The 16803-nt window shown below is 40.1% G+C and overlaps 1 protein-coding gene across 1 annotated transcript; it reads left to right on the forward strand.

Moving 5' to 3' along the window:
* The first annotated feature begins 1583 nt into the window (after positions 1 to 1583).
* On the forward strand, positions 1584 to 7396 carry LOC149818295 (ubiquitin-conjugating enzyme E2 28-like). The gene is made up of 3 exons (XM_089985390.1): positions 1584 to 2721; positions 3781 to 3998; positions 6959 to 7396. The coding sequence occupies exons 2-3, from the start codon at positions 3783 to 3785 to the stop codon at positions 7187 to 7189; spliced, it is 447 nt and encodes a 148-aa protein (XP_089841516.1). The 5' UTR covers positions 1584 to 2721; positions 3781 to 3782; the 3' UTR covers positions 7190 to 7396.
* Positions 7397 to 16803: the final 9407 nt, after the last annotated feature.

Consider the following 16803-nt stretch of genomic DNA (forward strand, 5'->3'; position numbering starts at 1 on the left):
TTCTTTGTAGGTGTAGCCATCATCACACAATTTCCTCTAGTCCTTTTTATATTTAAAGATGCATGTGGGTTTCCACCAGAAAGCCTATCATGTCAATATTGGAATCCAACAACCAGGATCTGCTCTGATAATAGAGTATGAGCACCATGGAATGATGAAATTTTAAATCGTTGAGGATTTTGGTCCATAACAGTCATTGACACCATCCATCTAATTGAAATTCCTGTCTGCTATTGATGTTTTGATTTAAAAATTGACAATACTATGTGGGCTATTGAGACATGAACATGTGGCACGTGTGAGGGATAAGGGGGCCAAATTTCATGCCCTTTAGAAAGTGGCTATGTTATGCATATTGAAAATAGCTTGTGCATCCCCTGACCAACTAATAAATGCTTGAGACAATTTTCCATTAAGTTCAATTATATTGAGGTCAGCCTTGCTAGTTTAATCAAAACTCGGATGGTATGTGCTGTGTGGCATCTAAATCGTGGGACCCATATGAAGTATGATCTAACTAAAAACGTGGGTTCCCATTATAAAATACGTGCCATCAACGTTCAATCTCTGTGATCCACATCATGGCTGTGCTCTTGGCGTCCTCTGATTAAACCACTTGTTCTGTATTGCCGTGGAGAACGGAACAATGTGTTCTGTATGACTGCGTCCCTGGACGCGCTGTCCTGTTCTGTTCAAGAATCATTAATTTTTTTTTGGCATCCGTGACTGTCTGCCTGTCACTGTTCTGTGGAGAGCTTGGAGCAGCAGGGGATGCCAAATAAGCGTATTCCGAACACACCAAATCAGCATCCTGCATTTGCATGGGGCCTGCTCTCAGTGTATCCCGCGGACGGGGATTCAAACGCCCCCTTGTAGTTACAAAGATGGCCTCAGCATGTTTAATCTAAGAGAAAGTTGTTCAATCTCTCTCTCTCTCTCTCTCTCTCTCTCTATATATATATATATATATATATATATATATATATATATATATACCATTTAGACATGAGACATAAATATTGTTCAAATGACGTGTTTTGGGTGCTAATGTTGAGGGTTCAAAATAAGATGGTATGGACATGACAGACATGATGGTGCGTCACCATGCAGTCTTGTGAACAATATGTTCTTGGCACGTGTGGCAGTTGTGAGCCAACTTCCCTCAACTGCTATGAGCACGTTTGGAAGTGAAAAAGATGTAGTAAAAGTGGAGGTAGAAATGAAAAATGTATTATTTTTTTGATATTTTAAAATGATACAAAATTTTTCTAAAAAGTACAAATTTTTATAAGAAACATTTTTCGGTCTCAGAAAGTGAAGGAATGTTTTCTACCAGGATTTTTTTTTTTATTTATTTAAAACAAGCTCCCCACCACTACTACCCCATCTCACCCACTGGCTGAGATCAAAGCGATCATGATTGTCAATCGGAGCTCGCCCAGTCGGGCCTTGAGGTCTGTCATCAACGCCCTGCAATTGAGCAACCGGCAGGTGAGAAAATCCGGCTTCAGCTAATCGAGTGACAACAACATTGCCAGTGGGTTGCCGAATTCCGGTGGAATTTTCCGTCAGGTTACATGGTGGAAAAGCTGCTCGACCACCATCACCCTCCTCTCTTTCATTTTATTTTTCTCATACTACACAAATAAGGATAAAATTTTCTCTACTTATGAGAAATTTTCTTGCTTCCAAACGTACCTTACACTTATAGACTCTTTCAACCAGCGGAAGAGCTGAACTTTGATTTGGAAAGTGTAAAATATCAAAAGTGAGATTCCCTCATCCAAACTGCAGTAGCTTTAAGAACAAAACGTGGGTCATCGTCCAATCTCTTGGATTTTGTATGGCTATTATGTTAAGACTTTGAGACTCGGTCTAGATTTTAGATTCAAAGTTGATGACCCATTCAAATGGCTTTCATCTTTATTAATAAGATCAATAATCCGCAAAGTTATACATGGGACTAGAACGATTATGCTTCTTTTTTTTCCTTTTTCTTAAATGTTGAGACTTATTACTCAAAACCAAAGTTCATTATCAATCATATAGCTTCAAGATTGTGTTTTAAGTCTATGTTTGAGAGCCTTGCAATGATGAGATGGTAACACGGTTTCAGTGTTGCCAAAATATCATTTTTGCCAAGATGTTGAGAGATGGAGTCGCCAAAACATCCTCTCATGAAAGCCAAAGGTGTTGGGCCTGCCAACACCAGTACCAACGCATTGTTTCAGCAACGGCCACTGCTCCCAAACAGGAAGAAAATGCTTGGCATCCAGTGATTGGATCGAGTACCACCGTGCGATTTACTTGATCCAATTACTAGATCTCCTCTCTTACGAGTTGGTCCTCAAGCGGTCTGGATCTGGTATGTGACTTGAATTTATAGTTGCAAGTTCGATTTGGACATACTAGAACTGGACCATTTGGGGTTATTCATTCCAACCTGATCCCAGATCCTGATGAGTCAGCTCAACTCTTGAGGGTTGGATAAGGAAAACCGGAAAAGGACATAAAAGCGGCAAGTCCGGTCATTCTGTAAAAGCATAAGGGCTTTTTAGTAAATTAAGTCTTCGATAAAAAACCCTCTTCAGTCTTCTCCTCTCCTCTCCTCCCTCTCTTTCTCTGCATCGTCGTTGTCTAAGCCCCGCGGAAGCTCATCTTCCCCAAAGAGCCCTTTGCCAACTCCGGATTTTACGCTCGTGTCTCTCCCCCCTTTCCTCAGTGAGTTTCATCTCTCTCTCTCTCTCTCTCTCTCCGAGGAATTCTGGGTTTCCTCACTTTTTGACGTAATCTTTTGAGGCTGCGTGCATCTTCCTCCATAGGATTATTTTCCTTCCCCGAATGTTTTTTTTTTTTTCTATCTTTCGCTTTTCCTTCTTGGATAAGAATCTAAGATCTCATCTTTTGTTGGTGATGGATGTAATTTGATGTTTGATCGGCCGCGATTGTGGTCTGTAGACCTCTAGGTTTTCGACACATACGCCGAAAAGTTTAGCTTTTAGTTTTCTGTTTGTTGGAAACTTGATACGCCCAAAAGAATAGGGATTTTCTTGTTTTGTATGTTTTAACATATCGAGGAGTTTGAAGTTTCGTATATCGGTAGGAAAAGATTGAGATTTTTTTATGGGTTTTTCTTTCTTCGTGTGTTTCTTTGGGCTAGGGTCAGAATTAGGGTTTTGCTACTGGGCCTCTTGTAGTTTCTCCTGTTTTTGTTTTCCTTTTGAAATATTCGAATTATGAAACAAGAATTTATATTTCCCATCTGTTTTGTCCTTGTAATGGTGGTGGTGGTTATCCAGAGTCCTTCAATTGTTAATAATTTTCTCAATCATTAATTGCTTGAACAATAGCGTGGCTTTTATTTAGCTTTACTTTAAATTCGTCACAGTTTTTGTGCTAATCATTAGGAATTGGGTTATGGTGAGTAAAAAGTGTTAGCCCCCCATTTTACTCTGCTCGATTGGATGAGCAACAGCTTGGGAAGGATCTGTTTCCCTCCATACAATAGTTATTTTTTTCCATAATCTCGAGTCTTGTCTGAGTTTTCAGTGTTTTTGTCAAACTTTCGATCTCTATCAGCATGTATAATTCAGGAAAAAATCTAAATCTAAGTTCATCTCTGTACGTGTTTCTGTTTGTGATTCACTTGCGATGTTGATTTGCAGGATTCATTGGTAATTTTACAAATATGGATTTCTTTTTCGATTTTTTCTCCTTTTGGCTGAAATTGGTATCTATTGTCGCTAAGTTTTTGTTATTGGTACTTCTTGGTTTTCTAAGGCATGGCTAGCAGGAGAATTCACAAGGAACTTCAGGATCTGCAGAGAGATCCTCCGTTGTCCTGCAGTGCTGGACCTGTTGGAGATGACCTTTTCCATTGGCAGGCAACAATCATGGGGCCCTCGGACAGTCCGTATGCTGGGGGTGTTTTCTTTGTGATGATCCATTTCCCTCCAGATTATCCTTTTAAGCCTCCCAAGGTCAATTTCCAGACCAAGGTAAAGAACCAATTGCAGCTATTGTAGTTCTGCTATAGTATCTTTTATTGCTCCATGGAAGATAATTTAGTTGAACGTTTCTACAGGGTCTAGAAATTCTCTTTTGATTTTTAAGTAGTAGTTCGATTTTACACTAAAAATGTCCGTGTGCCTGTGACACATAGCCCATGGATTTGATGGACATGGTAATAATTGTTTTGAATGAGCTAGACTGCATTTCATTGGTTTGGTAGGCCATTGGTTTGGTAGACCATTAGTGGTGAAGTAGTGGCTCATTCCTGGTGGCATTGTTTTTGGGACTACGCGATGGAATTAAAGTTGGGTGAAATTTGCTTAACTGTTGTCAATAAATTACTCTCAGATTGCCTTGTCACGATCAAGAAAGCTATGGATTTAGCTTTTTCTGCCTGCTTTATGATTGGAGGTTTCCATTCTGGCTGGTTATTGCATTATCTTCAATACTTTTTTGCTACCAACATTACCAATCTGATTCTTGTTGCATTTTGCTAGTGTCGCCTTTTCCTAGTTAGCTTCAATTTGTTTTTGTTGGGGTACACACTTTTTGTTTCCGAAAAAAATTGTACGCTCTGTTTTGCTTTTTCTTAACATCTTTATTTGTGTTCTTGCTTTGCTTTGATTTTTGTGGATGTTAAGTAATCTTATGAGTGAACAATAAAAAAATTATGTTAAATTTTATGTATAACAAAAATAGTAGATTCTTGCCTTTTAAATTGCTTAATCTGAAGCATGTACTTACCAACAGGATGTGGCGTTTAAATACTGTCACATCTGTTTACACACACACACAAGGCACATGAGCTGAGCTCCAGCCAAGCCTGGGTGTTCGAGCTAGGCTTTGTTTAGGTGAACTGTCCTCAAGATCAAACCGAGCTTGAGTGGGTTTGAGGTTCCCTTGAGCTGAGAGGGAGTAAGAGGTGGAGGGAACGGTTCACCTCCCAGTAAAAATGGAATAGCCTATCTATTGCTGCATTGCACCACTACTTCTGGTGCATTATATGTCCATCAATAAATTGTACAACATAAAATTAAAATGTTACGCTAAAGAAAATGAGTTTCAATGAGCCCAAGTTCACAGCTTGAGCTTGGCTTGTTTAAGCAAATGAGCCTAAGGTTAGGCTTGCGCTTGGTTCGTTTATGTAAACAAGGGAGGCGAGTCCAAACCTGACTGAACTGATAGTCCTACATACACGTGTATCTCTGTTTCGATTTCCAACCATAAGAACACATTGTAATGCAGTTTATAGGCTTCACATATTTTACCTTGTACAATTTTGCACTGGGTTGCTTTTAATTGTAAGCAACTGGTGTTGATTGCTTTACATGGATTTGAGATATCACAAATCCCATATTTCTACAATATATTGAACCTCCTATTTAACTAGGGTTCAAATTGAGCTAACAGCCTGATGGTTGGGCCTATATAGCTTTTGATTGATTTTGGTGCAGGGCGGGCTTAACTTTTAGGCCCTTTTAGTAAATGGGCTGCGTTTGGTTTGAGGCCACAGGCCCTGTTTGACTTGATTTTGGTTGGTTCATGCCCAGTTTTGTGTAAGTGGGGGCTGAAGGGAACCGTCGTTTAGGTTCTGCGGGCTTTGTTATTGAATTGACAAAGCTTGAGGTCATCTTGAGCCTGGCTGACCCTGCTTTTGGTTTGATTTTTCAAGCTTGAGCTCATTGCTAGCGGAGTGGAGCTCGTGTTGCTTGATTGGCTCATTTACTTATCAAGATTGATCTCCTTGTTTTGAGCTTTCCGAACTTGATAGTGGGTTCAAACTTCAAACAGTGCTTTATGCAAGCACTTTTTTTTTGGGAAACGAAGCCAAGTTAAAACCAAGATTGGAAGTGCACCAAAGTTTCTACACAGCGACCTTGTTTTCCTTTTCCTTTTATGTTGCGTTGCTGGTATGTGGGTTTTTTATTGTTGCCTTATTTTTCTGAAGTTAATTTTAAATTGGAAAAGTGAAAATCACATTTTAAAATTTTGAATGGTGCTTCTGATGAGAATTTGTCCAGAACACTTAAATGCGTCTCTTTGCGAAGGAAAAATGCAGGAATATAGCTGCAGCCTGCAGTGTTGTGAGATGGTGTACCAGAAGTTTTATGAGCTTTTTTTGTATGGTCCCTTTTATAAGTTGCCCCTTTGTTTCTTGTGCTACTTCTTGCTCGTATTATTTCCATTTGGTTTCTACTACATCCTTGGCAGTCTTGTCATCTTCTTTTTGCTTGGCACTGGTTTCGTACCAGAGTATCTTGGTTTCTTGGTTCTTTTGTCACTAGAAATTTTCAGGGTACGCTCTTGTGCAGTGTTCCTTTTGCTTGTTCGATCCAGTGCCAGTAGGTGCCAACTTGAAAGTAATTGTCAGGTGTGCTAGGACAGTTAAACTTGACCTGCCTAAGCCTTGTGTATGCGGCAACCGGCACCAATCATATCTGTCCCATCCAATGAAAAGTAACGTGTTTGTCCTTACTCCAAATAACATCTCTCTCTCTCTCTCTCTGCATGTGTTTCTTTCTGGTTCGTTACCCCTTACATCAACCAATGTTCGTTTCCAGCGCTAAACAAGACCCTGACATGTCAGTGACTCCGGTCTCCTGTTAACCAAGTTGTACCACATGAGCAGCATTGATGATTCGTCTCTGTCCAGGCTACCTGAGCTTGTAGGAGTCCATGGAATTGCTGTACGTACATTCAGCTTGAACCTGGGCTTGAACCAGGCTAACCAAGACGTGAAAATGAAACATGTTGGTCGTGTTTTACAGTCCTAGCAACTCTTCTGCCCCTCATGGGAATCTTCAAACTGACAACCATTTTGGTGGAAAAACTAGGACTTTTGATGAACTAGACTTTATCTTTTTTGATGCTTTGAACATGTTTATGATGCGTTCTTGACTGTAAATTTGGTGATTGAGCTTGTTCTGAGGCCTTGGATTGCAAACAGGTTTACCACCCAAACATAAACTCAAACGGCAGCATCTGCCTTGATATTCTCAAGGAACAGTGGAGCCCTGCTCTGACCATTTCGAAGGTCCTCCTCTCCATTTGTTCTCTCCTCACAGATCCCAATCCTGATGATCCCCTCGTCCCTGAGATCGCTCACATGTACAAGAACCAGAGAACACGTTATGAGGAAACTGCGAGGGCATGGACTCAGAAGTACGCCATGAACTGAGCAGAGGCTGAAAAACCTTTCCTTCGGTGTCTTGTAACTTGGAAGGTTAGACGAAAACACAATCACGAACATCATTCTTAGATGTTTTAACTCGAGACCTTTTCTGGGTTTATATTATATCGTGATTTGTCATTGAGTGCGACATATTGACATGTATAATATCATGCAGTCTTGGGGTTATAAATTGTGATCATGGTTAATCATGATGTGCTCCGACCTCATCTAGCCTTGTGTCAGTATGCTTCGTGAATGCTTTCTATTAGGGGGCGTGATTTGTTTCACGCACTTTCCTACGAAAGAGGTGGCATCTTTCATAGGAAATAGGTTTTTTTTTTCCAGAATGGGTGAGCCAAACATGTCCATCAGAAAAAATATGTGGTAGGATCCACGTAATAAATGCAAAAAGGCAGTTTTCTTGTCAAATTGGGTTTATACCTTCCTCCATGGGGAAGGGATTTCCTTCCAAAGTGACCTTTTCCCAGGAAAGAAGCTTACCTCGGGTGGCAGTATAAGGATCTCTATGGGAATTATGCAAAACATCCTTTGCTTATTGTTTTCATTTATGAACGCCTTTTGGCTGTTACAGATGGAGAAACCGGTATTTTTCAAATTTAATTTAAAAGCAGCTTAAAATAGGATCTTGGGCCTTTATTAACAGTGGACAATGGTGTTAGATTCGACCCCAAACTGCCTCGATGGAGGGGTCGATTTAAGGGGATAGAGGATCACGTCTGAGGCCCCTTGGATGTCGTTCATCTTAAAAACCCAAGTGATAGGCATCCCATTCATACGGGTTTTGGATGCCGTTCATCTTGAGATCAATGGCATCCAGTGGTGCTTCGATGAAATACCGTTAGAGCACGCTCTGGCCTGATCCCATCTCATTCAGGGGGGTGCCATAATTGGTGTATTTTTGCGTGAATCGATTGGATCGGCCTGGCCCAGGCCCAATGTTGTCAGAATTGGTTTCGGGTCTGAATAGATCTGAAAAACAAATAGAATCGGCTGATTCAGATTTGAACCAAATCTATGGGAATCTGTAAATGTTTTAGCCATCAGATGACGTGTCATTAAAAAAGTAAAATAATTTTAAGCCCCTTTAAAAAATATGAAACCGAAGTGGGCCTTCTGTAAAATCAATTTTGAGCCGATTCAGTAGGAATTGGCAATTCAACCTGATTCGCGACGATTCTTATAACAGTGGTCAGGCCGGTACATTTTAATTTTTTTTATCATTATTTTATTTCAAAATTATGTAAGGAATATCCACGATAATTTAGAAATATGGCAACTTTATAGTGGTATTGTTAAAGTGGATATCACCTATTTTAAAATACTATAATGTTTACACTAAAATTAAATTTAAAAAAAAAAGTTTCTTTATATTGTTATCGTGTTTTTATATTTTTTAATCTTATAGTTGCTGTTTTTTGTAAAAAAATTTTTCTTGAATTTTTTGATTAAAAAGCAATTTTTTAGATGGTCCGATTCAAATCTATTTGATTCGATTCAATTCAAACCAATTTTCCGGATCTTTTTAAGAACAGATTCAACTGCTGAACCGATCCTGACAACATTGAGTGTGGGCGTGCTTCTGGTTTTAAAAGTTGGCATTTTGAGACCAAGAGATATAAACTAGACCGTTTTGTAGCTATGTCACAGGGATACTTCAATGTATGCCTGTGTCGTATCCTTTTGGGAGTATCCATGTGACATGGTTTTGTAGTGGGTGAAACATGCATTATGTCATGTTGTTGAAGAAGGGTATGACTAGTTGAGTAGCATGCAGGTGGAGGCACGTCCTAGCTTCTAAAGCATGTATGTACTTAGCCATCAGATTCCACCTTGACGATGCTAAAAGCTAAAAGTTTTCCTTAGGTTGGACCAGCCCGACCTGAGGCCCACTAAGCCCTGGCTGGCATGACCCAGATTCAGTCAATCCCAAGCCCGGCCCAAATATTGTTGAGTTTGGGCCGGGCCTGATTCTTATCAGTGCTGGTTCTAGGTGGGTCGGCCAGGCCCTTTAAGACCGACTGATAAACGGGCCACCTGGTGCAGTCGAGTCCCTTTGACATTTTATTTTGGCTCTACCTGTGCCTGGCCCATTTATGAATTGGCCCAATTCTTAGCGGGGCTTGGGCTGCACATGGCATCCAACCTGGCCCGTTGCCCACACCTGCTAGGTAGAATATGCCTCTCACTGGTAGGGCTGTAAACGGAACATCCAATCCGAGTCCGACATGTTATTTTCGGATATGGATCCTTTAAGCAAAATCTGAATTGCATTTGGATCCCTCCAATCATATTACTTTCCAATTCGGATCAGCGTTTTAGGTTGGATCCAGACCAGTGTTGATCTGAATCAAAATTTGACGCATTTGCATTTTTTACATGTTAATAACTTGTTTTCGATCTATTTTTTCTGGATCCAGTAATACCACATGTATTTTGGATTTGGATTCAACCTTAGCTCCTTGGATCTGATTCAGATTTGGATATACTGTTTAAGTTTTGGATTCAGATTCGAATCTGGTAAGATCCATGCCAAATCCGTTTTCACTCCCTACTCACAGTCCTCGTGCCTTCAATAATAGCACCTTCGTCTTGTCAATGTCCAAACCAACTGGACTAGTGCTTGGACTTTTCAACAATCCGCCCCAACTACCCAGGTTCTTGCTTCAAAGCATTGGTTCGACAATACCTGCTCCTACTCTTTGGAATGAACAACTGCTCTCTAAAGATAAAGATAAAGATAAAGATAAAGATCTTTTTTTTTTTTTTATGACGATCTAAGAAGCATCCTATACTCCCTGTTGATCTGTCATTCATCAATGAGAGTCACTCCTTGCAAAGAAGGTTTTTATCTTCTTCTTTATATATATATATATATATATATATATATATATATATATATATATATATATATATATATATATATATATATATATATACGGAGATGGCTCTGCTTGCCGTACTTACAGTCACTGTCCTGACAGCTTAAAACTCCATGGGCTTAATGGTGAGTGTGATGATATTGATATGCTACCGGGGTCGTCTTCATTTGGAACGTGATGCAACTTTGTCAAGTGGGTTTTGGCTTGTCATCAGAGATTTATTTGCAACCCATGATTGTAGGGATCTTTTTACCCACCCGTTGCCAACCTCTATACAGTGCTTAATGGGGAGGTGGTGCCCTCTTTTACAATTCTTTGCCTTTCATTCAATCCATATGCCCAAGGTTTCCTTCCTTCTTAAAAGCAGAAAGGGAAAAAAACCCAATAACTTAATTAGCTGCCAAAAAACGTTTCTATCAAATTCAAATTCTTCTATTTAACTTTACATTTGTGTTTTTGCATTTACTTAGAGCTCTATCCGTTATATAGCTTCACTTACGTAGGGCTGGTAAACGAACCGAGCTTGACGTGTTCAAGCTTGGCTTATTCTTGTGGTGAGCCAAGCTGAGTTCCAGAGCTCATAATGCATTGTATGGTTTATTGTAATCAAAGCTACTAATGCATTATATGGTTTGAATGTGTTAAAAAATTAATATATTATCCATACTTTTTTTTTGTATTACTTCTAGTATATTTTAATGTTCATACATCCCCAGCTTTTTAAAATATATGAAAAGCCATCTTTTGATGCATCAGGAGGTGCTTTTGCTTGTGTGTGTACAAAATCCGGTGTTTTGCTTTTTGGGCATATATGCAGACAAGTTTATTTAAGTCTGAATCAGTGTGGGTGTTGCTTTCTTGCATGTAAAGGGGTGATGGCGTGGATATATGCTTTTATGCATGCGAGCTCAATTGGAAGTGCATGCCTCAAGTGATGCACCTCCACTGTCCATGAGCACAGATCATGCTCATGTGTTTTTGCACATTATTGTGCAGGCTTTATGTCACCCCACCCCTCCCATAGTGCCAAATTCTTTAAAAAGTTGGAGCTTCAAGTGTCTTTTAGATGCTGCCTTTCTCTGTCGGCAGTGCAATGCTCTCTTCTCTATTCTGATCTAGTGCACATTCAACCTTCCATGAGATTTGAGGCCTACCAAGTTTTATGATTTCCAGATTATTTATTGATTTGGGAGGGGGGGGGGGGGGGGGGACTTTTGCAGTGGTGCTGGTGTCCCCCTTTAGCTAAAGGTACGGTGCATTCTAGTGATACCCTACACTTAAAAGTTATAGAGCATCGATTTCCCAAACGGACGGCCCATAATCCATATCATTACATGAATGCCATTTATTGGATATGGGATAATGGGATTAATGCACCCATCTTTTCTTTTTCTTTTTTCTTTTTACTTTTTTCTTTTTTCTTTTTTTCTTTTTTTTTGGGGGGGGGGAGGTTAGCATGTACTTTTTGTTCAGTAGGCAAGCTGGGGTTAGTCCCAACCCTACCTGTTTTTGATAAAAAAAAATTACAGGTTTGCATGGTTATACGCTGACAACAAAAGATGCCAGTCCGGTGGCTATATCTGCCAAAAACTTGCTCTCATATTGCCCTTCCTTTGGGCAACACCAATCTTGAAGTTTTTGACAATCATTTGAGATTTGATTTTTTTTTGTAGGGGGGAGGGTTGTAAATTCAGTTTGCATCCTTGGCCTGTTTAAGCCAGGATCTTGACTGCTAAATTTGAAGTCATTATCACTAGTGGAGCTGGCCACACACTCAGAAAAAGAACTGCCAATCGGACGATCAGCATGCTCCAAGTGATCGACCGACCTGCTCGGGGTTTTGGCATATACTTATTAAGGGTTATCAAGCCACTTTGTTCTCGTCTATATAACTTGATTTTGTAGCTTCTGGCCATTGTAGATAATAATAAAAAAAAGTTCGGGTTTATGCTTTGCATGGTTGTGCCATGATAGTCTAGGGAAGATCATGCGCAATGAGATTACACTTTTTAGCGTGCTGGTGCACCTGATGGCCCTCTATCATTTCTTGAGCCCCACAACTGACAGGCCTTATCGCAAAGATGAAAGGTGATCAGTTGCAGCATGCTAGAAGTGTGCAATCACATTGCACCTAATCTTTTTTTTATGCTAGGCTAACCATGAGTGAGAGAGAAGAGGGAGAAGGTTGACTATGTTTAGCGTATGTTTGATGTTGACTAGGTTTCCTATACCTGACCTGGAATTGAGCAGCATGCGACCCATGTTATCATCAAGCAGTGGTGGAGCCAGTGGTGGGCGATCGCCCACCCCAGGATTTTTTATCGGACCCGGGTCGGGTCCGGACTCGACCTGGATCTGAGAACCCATTAGGGTTAAAATAGTAGGGTCGCGAGGAAGGGCTCACAATGTCTTTCACTGCGCCGCCCTCCCCCTTCCTCCGCACCTCCCGTAACAGTCATCGCCGACTGTTGCGTTACCAATGGCCGCCGACTCCCCCTCGTCCTCTCTGCTTCCTTCCCCCTCTGCGATTTTCGATGAGCCGATCCTCCATGCCAACCCCTGCCGCGACGAGCACCGACGCCTCCCGCAGGTAAACCCCTTCTCCTGTTTTCCTTTTCTCGTTCGATCGAAAACGTCGGAGGACTGGCAGAGGGTCGATGTCCTCTGCCGGAGCCTTCCCCTTCTCAGGCTTCCCTCGTGACGGTTGGAGGTCCAGTGGCCTCTGTCGAAGCCTCCCCCTTCCCCTGGGACCATTGGAGGTCTAGGTCCTCTGTCGAAGCCTTCCCCTTCCCTCGTGACGGTTGGAGATCTGGTGGCCTCTATCGGAGCCTCCCCCTTCTCGGAGGTCCGACAAAGGATCGAGTGTCCTCTGTCGGAGCCTTCCCCTTTCCTCGTGAGAGTTGGAGGCCCGGTGGCCTCTGCTGGAGCCTCCCCCTTCCCCTGGGGCCATCAGAGGTCTGGGTGTCCTCTGCCGGAGCCTTCCCCTTCCTCCGTGAGGGTTGGAGGTCTGGTGGCCTCTGCCGGAGCCTCCTTCTTTTCCTTCGGTGGTTGGCAGAGGGCCAGCAAGGCCCGACTGCCTCTGTCGGGCCCTCCCAACCCATTTGAGGTCGGTGGGTGGGTGGGCTAGCAGAGGTCCCGACCACCTCTGTCGGGCCTCCCCTGCCCCCTTTGGTCTCTCCGGAAGGACGAGGGGGGGGGAGGGAGGGTGTCGCCCCTGGCCTCGTGCCTGCTGGCAGAGGGCTTTGCCCCCTGTCCCTTTGTTCTTTCTGGCAGGACAGAGGGGGGGGGGCTCTGCCCCTGTCCTCATGCCTGCCAGCAAGGGGCTTTGCCCCTGCCCCTTTTATCTTTCAGGCAAGACAGGGGGCCTCACCCCTGTCCCCGAGCCTGCCGGTAGGGGGCTTTACCCCCTGCCCCTTTGATCTTTCTGGCAGAGCAGGGGGCTCCATTCTTTGTCGTTTTGATCGTCGGTAGGGGCAAAGTACCTGTAGTTACGGGCCGAACGCTTCTCTTATGTAATTTTCTTGAAACATGTTGAAATCGGGTTTGGACTTACTTGGCATTACTTCAGATGAGGTAAACTGATTATTTCATGTAAGAGGAAAATCCAGAGATCACATCGGGTTTGGGCTTCGGAGAATTTTACGGTACCTTCTACCACCTTCTCTAGAATTTTACTTTTACTTGATAATTGAGAACTTTAGATTCAATTCATATCATGTTGTTGATACTCATTGTTTATTTATAAAACATAGTTTGATACCTAGCTTCATAAAAGATTGTCATTTTCATTTTGCTCATAGAACATTGTCTTATTTTTTTTCGTTGCATATGAATGAATAAGTTTATAATGAAAAAGCCAATCTTTGATAAATCTTCTGTAACTCGAGAAGGAGAACCAAGTCATAAAATAAGCAAAATAGAAATTGATGAATCAGAGTTACCTGCAGACCCTGCACTTCGTCCTTCTATTTCTAGTTATCATCCTAATATCCAAGATAATGTTCGTAGAACATATATGATCTGAGGTCTTTGTCAACCTTGAGATTGTACATTTCAACTAAACCACAAAAAATGAAGGTTAATTCCAGCTTGATATGATGAGTATAAGGATTGGTTGGAGTATAATACAAGTAAGCATAAAGCATATTGTTTGCAGTATTATCTTTTTAGGTCAAAAAGCACAAAGAAAATTAGTGCAGAGGCATTCGTATCTGAAGGATTTGATAACTGAAAAGACAAGAAGAGGTTTGATAAACATGTTGGAAGCTCTAGCAGTTTTCACAATTCAGCACGAATGAAGTGTCAAAATTTGATGCAACAAAAACAACATATTGATGCTATACTTTATAAACAAAGTGTTCGACAAAAAGATGAATATAGACTTCGCCTTTGGGCAACTGCTAATGCAATCAGATACTTGTTAAATCAAGGATTGGCATTTTAAGGGCATAATAAAGCTGAAGAATCTCTTAATAGAAGAAATTTTATTGAGTTGTTAAAGATATTTGCAAAGATCAATGATGATATAAATAAAGTTGTATTGAAAAGTGCTTCAGAAAATAGCAAATTGATATCTTCTGATATACAAAAGAATATTGTCAAGGTTGCTTTTATACAAACCACAAATACTATTATCATGGAACTTGGAGATACTTTTTTTTTCTATTTTACTTGATGATTCTCGTGATGTATCAACTAAAGAACAAATAGCTATTGTTTTACGGTTTGTTAATGAAAAAGGTTGTGTGGTTGAGCGATTTCTTACTCTTGTGCATGTTCTTGAAACAAGTTCTATGTCACTCAAACAAGCAGTTAAAGAAGCATTTTGTAAGAATAAATTAAGCATATTAAGTTTGCGTAGACAGGGTTATGATGGAGCAAGTAATATGAGAGGGGAGTTTAATGGATTGAAAAGTCTTATATTACATGAAAATGCATCTGCATATTATATTCATTGTTTTGCACATCAACTTCAATTGGCATTAGTTGGTGTTGCTAAGAAAAATTCATTGCTTGATGTGTTTTTCAATATATTAGGCAAGTTGTCATCTTTTTTCTCCACTTCATGCAAGAGATCTGAGCTTATTCGAGAAGCAAAATTTATCGAATTGCTAAAGCACTTGCATTGGGTGAACTTGAAACAGGACGAGGATTAAATTAAGAAATAAGTTTCAAACGACCTGGTGATACTCGATGGGGTTCTCATTACGATGCTTTGGTTAATTTACTCAGTATGTATTCTTCTGTTATTCAAGTGTTAGATTTCATTGCAGAAGATACATATTCAGGAAAAAGTTCAGATGCAATTATTTTATATCATCAGTTGCAAGATTTTGAATTTATTTTTTGCTTATATTTGATTTGTAAAGTTTTGGAAATAACTGATGACCTTTCACAAGCACTTCAGCAAAAAGATCAAAACATTGTGAATGCTATGAGTTTAGTCACTACATCAAAACAGTGCCTTCAAGGTTTGAGAGACAATAGATGACACTCTCTCATAAACAAAGTGCCTATATTTTGTAAGAGATTTGATATTCTGATTCTTAATCTAAGGGACTCATATACACCTGAAGGACGACCAAGACGTAAGGTTGAAAAGATCACCACATTGCATCATTATCGTATTGATGTGTTTTATGCTATTATTTATTTGCAACTTCAAAAGTTGAATGATCGTTTCACTGAAGCAAATACAGAGCTCCTCCTTTCAATGGCATGCTTGAGTCGAAAGAATTCTTTTTTTACTTTTGATAAAGATAAGTTGATTTGTCTTGCTGAGCTTTACCCTAAGGACTTTTCTAGAGTAAACATAATTAGACTATATATATATATATATATATATATTTTGCAGAAATGCAAAACAGTGATTAGTTTTCAAGTTTAAAATCTTTAGCAGAGCTAGCAGAGATGATAGTAGCAACTCAAAAGCACATTATATTTTCTCATGTGTATCTATTGATTAAGTTGGCATTAACTTTGTCGGTTGCAACAACAAGTGTTGAAAGAGCATTTTTAGCTATGAACAATATCAAAAGTCGTCTACGTAATAGAATGGGAGATGAATGGATCAATGATGCTTTGGATACTTACATAGAGAATGAGACATTTGATACTATCAGTGATGATGCAATTATGAATTGTTTTCAAAATATGAAAAATAGAAGATGCCCATTGTAAAATTTTTATGAATTTAGTTGTTTGTATTTCTTAAGTGAACAATCTTTATTTTAGTTTAAAAGTACAATTTAAAGTTTTATCTTATTATGTTCATAAATTTAGTTGTTTGTGTTTGTAACAATTGTTATTTTAATTCAAAGGCTTATTTAAGTTTTATCTCTCCACGAACAACTGTTTCCTCCAGCAAAAAATTTTTGGCTCCTCCATTGGTCTGAATAAATGGATCATCCTTCAAGACCATAGCATTGTTCCCGAGACCCGAAGTCTGCCCACCCAACAAAAAACTTCTAGCTCTGCCACTATCATCAAGAGTTTAGAACTTCTTGTTGGCTCCAAATAGGGATGCAAATGGGTCGTATCAAAGGTAGAAGTTTTCCAATTTTTGGCTGCTCTGAATAGAATCCAATCCCAGCCTCTATGTATTTATCTGTTTTGGATCTGAACTGGTTGCATCCCTAGCTCCAAATAGTTATCAGCTAGATCCATGGATGTGAACCAGAATGAGAATATATATATATATATATATATATATATATATAT

The sequence above is a fragment of the Nuphar pumila genome, chromosome 13, assembly GCF_984573655.1.
Source record: "Nuphar pumila chromosome 13, dmNupPumi1.hap1.1, whole genome shotgun sequence".
NCBI lineage: Eukaryota > Viridiplantae > Streptophyta > Magnoliopsida > Nymphaeales > Nymphaeaceae > Nuphar > Nuphar pumila.

Coding starts and splice junctions, on each gene's coding strand:
- LOC149818295 (XM_089985390.1), top strand. CDS start 3,783: ATGGCTAGCAGGAGAATTCACAAGGAACTTCAGGATCTGCAGAGAGAT. Junction 3,999..6,958: donor AGGTCAATTTCCAGACCAAG/GTAAAGAACCAA, acceptor GATTGCAAACAG/GTTTACCACCCAAACATAAA.